General features: G+C 39.6%; 1 protein-coding gene across 1 annotated transcript in view; it reads left to right on the top strand.

The window, feature by feature from the left end:
* Positions 1 to 2,298: 2,298 nt before the first annotated feature.
* Positions 2,299 to 10,831, top strand: part of LOC109463794 — a 31,894-nt gene continuing 23,361 nt past the window's right edge. Inside the window, exons 1-2 of the mRNA XM_019760660.1 lie at positions 2,299 to 2,664; positions 3,296 to 3,434. Coding sequence (XP_019616219.1) covers positions 2,323 to 2,664; positions 3,296 to 3,434 — 481 coding nt within the window. The 5' untranslated portion in view covers positions 2,299 to 2,322. The remainder of the gene's footprint in view (positions 2,665 to 3,295; positions 3,435 to 10,831) is intronic.

The following is a 10,831-nucleotide window of genomic DNA, read 5'->3' as shown; positions in this document are numbered from 1 at the left end:
ACTGCATCAGTTTGGATAGGCTATCGTGTAAGCTATATGATAATAGCGTTAATGTCCCGCCCTTTCTCGGTGAATATGGTGTGATAAAGCCTTGTCAGTTGCTATAACGACCTCATAAAGCCACCTCGTTCGCTGCGCTCACTTGGTGGCTTTATTCGGTGGTTACAGCAACTGACAAGGCTTTATCACACCATATTCACCGAGAAAGGGCGGGGCATTAACCCTTAGATATTTACCGATGCAACGAACTATGTTGATTCAACCGCAACACTTGCGCCTCTGTCTGGGTGCTTTATGTTATTTTCTGTGCATTTTCCAAAACCTTACCCCTGCATAGTTTGGGATTATCAGAATATCGACTATGAAAAGTTGTCATTTTTTTTTGCTTGGATTCTAAATGGCATGAAATCTATTCTTGTTCATCTGTTGACGATTCCGCAAATAGGTTATCGCAATTGATTCTTGAGGCAAAAGACCTGTGCGTTCCAAGTAAAACTATTTTAGTTAGGCCCAAGGACAAACCTTGGATGATCCGGGACATCCGTAATCTTATGAGACTGCGTGACAAACCTCACAAAGTTGCCAAACTTTCAAACTTCCCCACCAATTAGGAGGTTTATTGTAAAATTCGTAATAAACTTCCCACTGCTATTTCCCGAAGTAAATCCAACCACTATAGTCACCTTCTTAATGTATTAAATGAACCGTCCAGTCGTGGGAAAAAGTGTTGGCACATAGTTAAATATTTTCATAAACCGAAAGTTACTTCCACTATTCCCCCCCTAAAAGACGGTATTACATGTATTATTGATCCCACTGATAAGGAAATTTAAATTGTCCCGCTATGTCTTAAATACAATTTACAAATCTTTTATAAGATCATTGTTAGAGTATGCTGACATTGTCTGGCACGGGTGCACAGCTGAAGAATCCAGCCTAGTTGAGCGCATTCAATATCATTGCTCCCTCGTTGTGTCCGGTGCCGTCAAAGGGTCATCATACTCTTCAATTCGCCAAGAACTTGGCTGGGAAACTTTGTCCGACAGACGTCATATACCTCGTCTGCTGTTATCTCATAGTACAATTAATGGATTTGCACGCGAATGTCTTATTTCGTTAGTCCCGTCTATAATTCCCGTCTTGTGTCTATGCTCTGAGAAATAGTACAGATTTGAGAACTATAAACTGTAAATCAATTCGTTTTGGTAAGTCCTTTCTCCCTTATTCCATCTCTGGACGGAATAACCTAAATTGTATGTAATATTCGTACACTTAATTATTCTAAATTTCGGACTCACCTATTTCGATCTTTTCACCCCACGAGATATAATCATTTCAGTTTCGGTTCTCGTTTCTCCTGTGTTCTTCTTACTCGGCTTCGTATTTTCACCTGCAGCTTAAATTATATTAGTAATCTTTTCACAAGGGGTCTAATTCCTAGCCCTGCTTGTAGCTGCGGGTGCCAATATGAAACAGTTAGTAATACTCATTACCTTTTACGCTGCCCTTTACATAAATTCCACCGTTCAGAACTCCTCAGCAAACTTGCTGGGATCTCTGTTAACTTACACACTCTTTCAGATAAAGCAAAACAGCTTTTAATTTTGAACGGTTACCCGGTTTATTCTTTTCGAGTTAACTGTAACATTATGTCAACCGCACAAAAATATATTTTTTTGCAACAAAACGTTTTTAATTCTATTTGTGTCATTTTGGGTGGAGAATCTGGACTCTTGCTTCATCAATTCGACTGTCTGTTCTATTTTTTACATGTATTCTTGGTTAGTGTTTTGCATTCTTTAGTGATATTAGTTTTATTCGTATAAGTGGCGGCGCTAACATAAGTTACCTAACTTTAGCCCGTCGTCACTTTGTCCTGTGCCCTTGTTTTGTTTTTTGTCTGCTGAATGAAAAAAATCTTGTTGATTTTAGACCGTTTTCTTAAATAGCTTATTTCCAACAGATCTGTATATCAGCTTGTACATGTTTTGTACGGATTTTGCTCGTTTAACACGTCTCCCGATTGCAGGTGAGGCGTACTTTTCTCGGAACGCCCTGCACAGGTCAAATGTACAGAAGCACTTAGTTTGTGGTGACATCACAATGGAGTCTGACCTAGTTGTTTGCTCTGGGCCAATCATAACGCTAAATGATGACTCATGATCGAACCCGCACAACCGGACCTGCGGGTCTGCGCAAAGATCAGAATTGTGGAGAATCCTGTGGGATCCAGACCTGCGTCAAAGTTCCGCGGGGCTATCCACAGACTTCCCTCACTCTGTAGTCTTCTTTAGTGGGTAAAGCGTTCATTTTACATTGAAAATGAGCACGGAGAAGCTCACTATGGATAGTGATGGTTACTTCAGCCGTCGTCGCGGCCCCGGCCCCGGTCCCATCGCCTTCACCTCGCTGGTGCAACTCTTGACTGCGAGTATGTCCGTGATCATCATCGTCCTCGCCATCCAACAGGGGACACACTTGATCATAGAGGAAGTCTCAGTTCGGAAGAGCACAATTTCTGACTACCAGAAGATAGTCGCTGACCTCGAGAAGGAAGTGGCAGCCATTAAGGCACGACGAGAGGCCGACTTGACTCGGCTCGAAGCCCTGGAGGCAAAAACCAACAATGCGCAAGTAACTGGTGACATCAATTCTCGTCCTCAGGTAATGACAACTTAAAGCTAATTACAGCATAAGTTATTCAAATCAGAACCCCAATTGCATAATTAATGAGAAATATTGGAAAAGCATTCTTTGTTAAGATAAGACTGTTATTGGGTGAAAAATACGATCAACTTATTTCTAGAAATGAGGCTTTTTAAAAAATCAATGGGAAAACTGTATAAGTAGTCGTCAGTCGAGAGGGTTAACATCATTCGGCGAAGGTATGAGGTCGTGGAACTCTTGCCGATTCTTTTGAACATTTTGGGTATTCAGTAAATTACTTTTTGACACAAGAAGGATATTTCCCAAGTTTCGTCAGTGGGAAGTTTTAAGTTAATCACTACAAGGAATAGTATGTTAACCTGACATGTAAATATAGTACACAATGTAATTATAGTAAACGCATGACGACTAGGCCAGATCTCATAACTTGTTAACGTTAGACCGCAACATCTGTTATATAATAGTATGTTTATCTGAGGTGTAACTGACACTTTTAACTGATACCTGTTACTAATTGTTTATTTTCTTGTTGTTCTGCCTATACAGTCTAACAAATCAAATCAAATCTAGTATGTAATATGACTTGATCATACCATTTAGTAACGTTGACATTATTCGCGCATGCCAGGCGGAACCTGACAAAACCAGTGATGCCTCTAAATCTGTTGCCGAGTCGTACGCCAGTACCGGGAGTGCGGACGTCCCAGCACATCATCAAAGACAAAAGAGGGCGGCGAACTCTGTGACATGGCCGGCTGGGGCGGGCGGTAAGTCCAACTTCTTTATGAGTTGAAGCCAATTTGGCATCGATTATTGTTTCCAGAACCGTGCCTATCTAGTACTATACCTGGATTGCTTCTCTAAAGCGTCAGGTGTTCCAGATAGCATCCACATCTTCGATCAATGACTGACACTTCAGATTTATCCAGTTACAGGATTTATTGTGTATCATGTATTGGTTGAGGGTTCAATGTTATAGTAGAAACATCGAGACTTGCCAACTACCGTGGTACCTGATAGCCGTTTAGACTCCCAAACAGGTCGCATAGTACTATCGTTAGTAGACATTACACACAATACTTTAAAGGAGTACTAACCTCCAGAAAGAGGTGCTATATTTCGACAGGCATTTATTTTTGGAAGTGAAAAATGCATATTATTTTACAGTATACAATTAAATGCCCATTTTGCGCGCAAGTCTTAAAACGCATCGAATCCAGGACAAACTCTCCAAATACCCTCAAAACTATCCCAGAATACACCACGCTACCCCATTGGTGTCTATGTTTTAAACAAAAAGTTACATACAGACCTCATTTCGGGGGCGATAAGAAAAATTCGTACCGTTTTGTGTTCTTTGGTATCTTACCAACCATTGCCCTTCTTGGTGTCCTTATCGCCCCTCATTTATGCCGCAAATATTGAAGATGAAAAAAACGGCGTAATCTAGTTATCCTTTCCATATCTGTTCAAGTAATACTTACATGCAAATAAGTTGAGAAAATCAAAACACGCAGGATGAAACTAGCGCCCACTGCATTAAAAAACCTGATATTATAGTATCAAAACCGCAGGTCAAGCAAAGTAAAGCAAGTAATTTCTCAATAATCAGCTTGTTAATGTGCTTGTCTCCTACCATTTTCGTCCAAAAATGTTTATGTTGACCTGAAGTGTATGAGTATTGCGTAAGCCAGAGTTCCCGGATGTATCAATTGTGGTTCAGCATGGGGGAAAATGATATTAATATTACTTTACAAACATGTGCCGCGCAACTCGTACAAGCGAAATTATGTAAAAAGTCGGCTAGTTATGTATTCATTGCAGCATGATGTATCGGAAAACAGCACTTCCTTCTGGAGGTTAGTACTCCTTTAATAGTTGGAATAAAGATGCCTATAGCTATGTTATGAAATTTTCCACTTTCCATTACGTCAAATTATGCGTTTGGTGTGTGTCAACATCCCATGCCCTGTCTTTTGCATGTCTTTGAACGTTAGTTTGGTTTAACCCGTATTATTGAAATTGATTCGTCGGTGAAGGTTTGACCCTGTCACACTTCTGCGAATCGTCTTGCGCATGAGTTGCGTACGGATAATTTTTTTTCATACGCAGCCGTACGCAAACTGCGCATTTCATATGCGTCTCAGTCGTTTTGTGTAAGTTTTGTGAACGCCGGCATACGCACAGCACACGCACCGCTCGGCTCAGTACGCAGCGTTGTTTTGAGCATGCCCAAAACTACGCTGCGTACGCTGTTACGCAGTTCATGCGTTTTTAATACGGAATTCATCGGTCAAGCACGGTATGAGTACGCTATGTTATCGTAGGGGACACGCGGCTTATATACGCTGATCTGCACCTGGAACTGCACCTGTGCATAAGCTGCGTACAATGAACAAATGCATTGCGTACTTACAGCGCTTTAGTACCGTTCGTATTGCAACAGGACAGAGCATTGTACGTATTTGTAACTAATAAGAAGCGCAAAGGTTGCGTACAGATCTAGATAGCGAACTTGCCGAACGCCTGGGCTACACCCGGGGTACCGGCTCCTCTAGACCCCATGGTAAACAGACCTCCTGGATCATTTCAAGTAAGATGTGACAAAAAATGAATGAGTTGATTAATATTTCAAGATTGGCTCTTTCCAATATGTTTTGCTGAAAAGTAGATGATTTTTGGGAAAATGTCTTTCCTTGAGTGCAATATGTTTTACAAAATGCATGTTAATACTTCTTAACACAAAAGAACACCATTGTACCGCCTCCCCCAAAATGATGATAGGACTGGACATTTTGCATATTATCAATATATCTATATTAATAATAAAATTTTTGCTTTTTGTTACCTGTACTTTGGGACAATGCACCAGTTGCCTGTTTTTTTTTTCTTATCCGACAAAATGTGTAGTGTACGTAGATTGGTACAAATAGTTTATAAAAATGTAGGAGCATAAAGTTATGGGCGAATACAAAGTCAATGTCCTGAAACATCTAAAGATGATGGACTTACATGTATAACAGTAGCGCCGCTTTGAATTGTGCTTGTAGTGTAGTGTCTGTAGATATAAAGATTGTAGTGTTCACAGAGATGTGTAGTGTCCATGCTATCTGTGTGTAAGCACAATTGTAAATTGTCTGTATTGCAAGTATGCGTGTTTTCATAATTTTTAAATTATTAAGGGGGGGGGTATTTCTTGACATCTCCAATTCATCAAGGCTATAAACAGTCTCACTGTTATGTTTGTATAAAGTCCGGGTACGTGTATCTAATTTACCTGACAAGATATTACAGGAAATTGGCCATGGCTAGGGCGAAATGGAAACAAACACATTTTATCTGAGGGCGGCCCATGATGAGAAGGACTAGCTGTGAATGAAACAGCAGGAAGCAGCCGGGAATACGCACACAAGACACTTGGCATTCGTCGGAAGTGCGTTAGGCATCCGGTGGGCATACGTTGAGTGCGTCCGGAATACGCTTGTCCTTCGCAATGCAAGCGAGCGCCATACGGATGTCATATCCGTATGGCGTTTTATATTGCATATGCAATCTATGCGCTGAATTCGTTACTTATACGGTACAGTACCCTCGCGTATTGTGCGTGCGGCAGAAATGTTTGTACACAACTCATACGCAATGGCTATTCGCAGAAGTGAGACAGGGCCCTTAAGGTATATAAGATACGCAAAAAGGAAAAAAAAATACTGGAGCAACTTTCAAAATCATATCCAGTTGCTTGAGTAACTGTTTTTGGTGTATTGAAATGTACTCTTGTTCCTCCTCAGCCTGTTTACAGGGTCCGCCCGGGAGAGACGGTCGGGACGGCATGCCAGGCCGGGACTGTCCTTGTGGGACAAAAGGTACGACTATAAATATACATTACAACTTACCCATTCCTCAGACATTCACCAGCACAATACGAGACAACATAACCATTTAAGGCCGATCAAGACTAAATCTACACAAAAACAATTCTCAATAGCATATAGAGGCCCCATCGTCTGGAATAAGTTAAGCCAACTGTTACAAAACTGTCAGTCAACTCCTGTATTTAAAAAACTTCTTAAAAACTTTTTCCTACAAAATCCCAGTACATCCACAATCTGATTTGTTTGTTTTCCTTGTTATTGTTAATATTTTGTTTTAATTCTTATGTTAATTATTTAATCAGTTTAATCTGTAAAATCTACCTGAATTACAGGTATAAGACTTTTGTTTAATTTCGTTTTAGTTAGTTTATACACCTCAGTTATTATTTCTGTGTCTTGATTTTGTTTAATTACTCATAGTTTAATCATTTTATTGTTTAATTTTGATGTTTCATTTAAATATGTTTTGTCATAAGTTATCTTTGCTTGGGGTAGGCCTCTAGAAAAACCACCCAGGTTTCTGGCCTACCCCGCACATTCTTTGATTATTATTATTTGATTGTGTAATTGTTTTTAATATACGTGCAAATGGTAAATAAATAATAATAAATAAACCCATATTTGAATTTTGAACAGAGAGGCTCTCTCGAGTAAAATCGAGAGTTTCAAAGAGTTTTAAAACTTGCATAACAAGTTTGGAAGAGACTTAAAATAATACTGTAGGATATGAGGACCTGGCCATGGTGCCGAGTGTCTAGCTATACATCTTCTGGTCGGTTCACATTTTTGTTATTCACCCAAAATTGTAATAAGTTGATGTATCGAGAGAGCTAAGAGTCAAAATTTAACAAGAATTCTGAGACTTCATACCTCCATGAAATATATAGAGTTTATGTAAATGTTTTTCGAGGGATCATTTTAATTCAAATATAATATCACATTTACCATAATCTAGTATAGTTAAATTTATGGTTTTCTAATTTACTCCAACTATAATATTTTGCTTGTGAAATTCCTATCTTTTGAAAATATTTCAAGTAACATGTCTTCATTAATTATGCAAATCAATTTTCAAATTAACTATGCAAATTAGGTCATCATTTGCATAATTGGTATCTGTTGATGTTCGACCTGCCGTAGATTACATACATTAAATGTATGAAAGTACTATTATGCGAAATAGTGTAATTATAGAATTTCCCAATCAATTATGCAAATTAAGTCCTCATTTGCATAATTTGGATTTAATTATGTACAACTCTCTCTCAGCTACCTACACACCACAAATGATGAAAATACGTTGTTGATTAATGGTGAATGATGGGAATGTCATACTTGGGACATCTGTAAGTTAATCAAAAGTTAACATACACCACGATGCATATATCATGTTAATGCAGAGGTCATTTGCATAATTAAAGAAGAAATTTTCATATCAAGCCCATATTTCATGGAGGTATGAATCCTCGGAACTCTTGTTTCTTTCTGGACTTATTGGCTTTTAAAGATTTCGCCAGAAAGTGCCCTGCTGTTCCAGAACAAGCTGCTAGAGGACCAACCTCACACCACTTATTCCTGACAGGAAAAGCAATCTGTCACCAAAACATCAAGACCATAGCATATTCAGGGCAAAAGATGCAAAAAAAACGGAAGTTCTGCTGCAGTACCAAGTCATCCACCAGGAGGCCCATATTTGACGTTGACCTTTGTCTTCCTAAGACTTACCAACATACCAAATATCATCATAATCCATAAATGCTTCTACTAATCTACAGGTACTAATAGGTGCATTTTCCCAAAAGCCACAGAAATAGATGAACTACAAAGGAAGTGTGAGGATCTCGAACAGAGGGTGTCAGACCTGGAGAATACAACCGAGACCACGCCCACCCCCATGCCATGTTCAGGAGGTAACGTATGTTTTGTATATTACATCTTTGATACATTCACCACTAACTCCGAAATATTTATGGAGACATCAGTAGACATAAACCCTCACTATCCTATTTCTTTTGGTAACATCACAATAAATGCACGAACCTAAAGTTGTATTCGTTTTTTTTCTTGATTTTCCAAAACAGATACCTGCAATCTACCGTCTAGCTGCACCGAAGTAGCGGGAAGAAGTGGGTTTGATAACCAGGCGTTCTACGTGATCGACCCTGACGGACCAGGACGGGGGGCCCTGCCGATGGTTGTTCAGTGCGACATGGAGGGACAAACAGGTTAGAAAACTTTAAAGAGTGCGCTGACAGTCAACTCACAGTTTAAATACCTCCATGAAATATGGGCTTGATATGTAAATGTAAATTTCTTCTTTAATTATGAAAATGACCTCTGCATTAAAAAAAATATATGCATCGTGATGTTAACTTTTGATTATCTTACAGATGTCCCAAGTATGAAGTTATGCTGACTACAAATGTGCAAAAACACACACACACACACACACACACACACACACACACACACACACACACACAAACAGACACACACACAGACAGACAGACAAACACACAGACACGCCAAAAACAATACCTCCATTTTTCATTGAGGTAACAAGACCATAGCATGTTCAGGACAAAAGATACAAAAACCGGGAGTTCTGCTGCAGTACCAAGGTCATCCACCAGGAGGCCCATATTTGACCTTGACCTTCGTCTTCCTAAGACTTACAAGCAGCGTTCCCGCCAGCCCGTGTCATGAGTGCGTTCAAATATTTTGGGCCGGGGGGGGGGGCGGCTCGTCACTGAATGACATCCAGTAAATTTCTAGCGGGGACCAATCAGAGGGCTGCTGAATAATTTGAATAATTTATCAAGGCCCACGGACGCGGTTCTTTCACTTGTAAAGTAGCCAATTATCACCGAGCCGGTGGCACACGATATGGGCGAAAACATGTATTTCACACCCATTGTACGTCGACATAAAGCGCTTATACATTACAAACAGAATTTTCGTAGGACTGCCATTACTTTAGTTTGCAGCATGTGTATTGAGAACGAGTATCTTCATAATTCTGCTGGCTGTTTGTAGAAGAACGTTAACGGCACAATAAAACAGTTTTCAATACCAACACGACTTAGCAGATAACACGTAATGAAGCCCACTTTTTACGCAGATTGTAGCACTACGTAATGTTACACAAACTAACAGTAGATGTTTTAAGGAATTCACAGAAATGACAATGATAGATTTGATTTTTTTTTTATTTTATTGTTTGCACATGAACAAGACGGACAATAATAATATAAAAGAATGATAAAACAGGTGCAGGAGGAGGGGAGAAGCATGGCGTGCTTATACTAGGCCCTCCTCCTCTAAACTATACAAAATTAAATATAATTAATAAATGGAAATAATACAATAGAAAATGGAAATAATACAATAAGGATAATGAAATAATGTATGGTATAAGTTAATGACAATGAAAATAAGGTAATGATAATAATTGGTATGAGTTATAATAGGAAAAAACACTAAATAAAACTACTACAGGGGGCTAGGGGCTATATGTAACGCATATACATTATACAGCACAAAATAAAGAGTAACAGTAATGTAGTCGTCTTTGGCCGGGTATGGCAAGTTATAGTACGTACATGTATCGGTTCAATCTTTAACGGGTAAGTTGACAGCAACAAGCAAGATGCATAGGTTCTATTACTTTTGTAGCTCACTTGCGTCTAGATTTGGGACGAACCCATGTTACTTTTTCGCCGCAGTTTTTCATGTAGTGGTTACTTCGACAGCCTTTCCGCTGACGCAAACATACTAGTTTGAGGTTCCACAGTTCTTACACCGTTAGCGCTTGAAGTGGTGTTTTCCAAGTTTGTTGGTCTGGTTGATGTTGTCTTTGTTGGCTTGTTGTCTGTCATTTCCCTCCATTTTTATGTTTGGCGGCCCGTCTTCGATGGGTTGGGTTTGGTTCACAAATCTCGGCTTCGCTTCGCTAAGATCCGTTCCTTCCCGTACGTAGTAGTCGCTTCAATAGCGCAGCCCCATTTGAATGTGTAAAACTTAATGTCTACAGTCCCGTTTTGATTCGTTTATGAAAGTAGATTTTACTAAGGTATGACTTTACTAACTGATTGTGGAAGTACTAGTACTTAGTACTGATGTAAACAAGTACTGATGTAAACAAGAAACAATATACGCGCTCTGGTTGAGTTCATGGCGTTTACATGAAACAAGGTGCTAATAGCCGCTAGTCGGTGACGCGTCAGCAGCCCTATGATTGGTTCCCGCTAGAAATCTACTGGATGTCATATAGTGTACACGGGGGGGGGGGG

This window comes from Branchiostoma belcheri, unplaced genomic scaffold (assembly GCF_001625305.1).
Source record: "Branchiostoma belcheri isolate BF01 breed outbred unplaced genomic scaffold, Haploidv18h27 scaffold13, whole genome shotgun sequence".
Classification (NCBI taxonomy): domain Eukaryota; kingdom Metazoa; phylum Chordata; class Leptocardii; order Amphioxiformes; family Branchiostomatidae; genus Branchiostoma; species Branchiostoma belcheri.
This window is presented reverse-complemented; position numbering and strand designations above follow the sequence as displayed.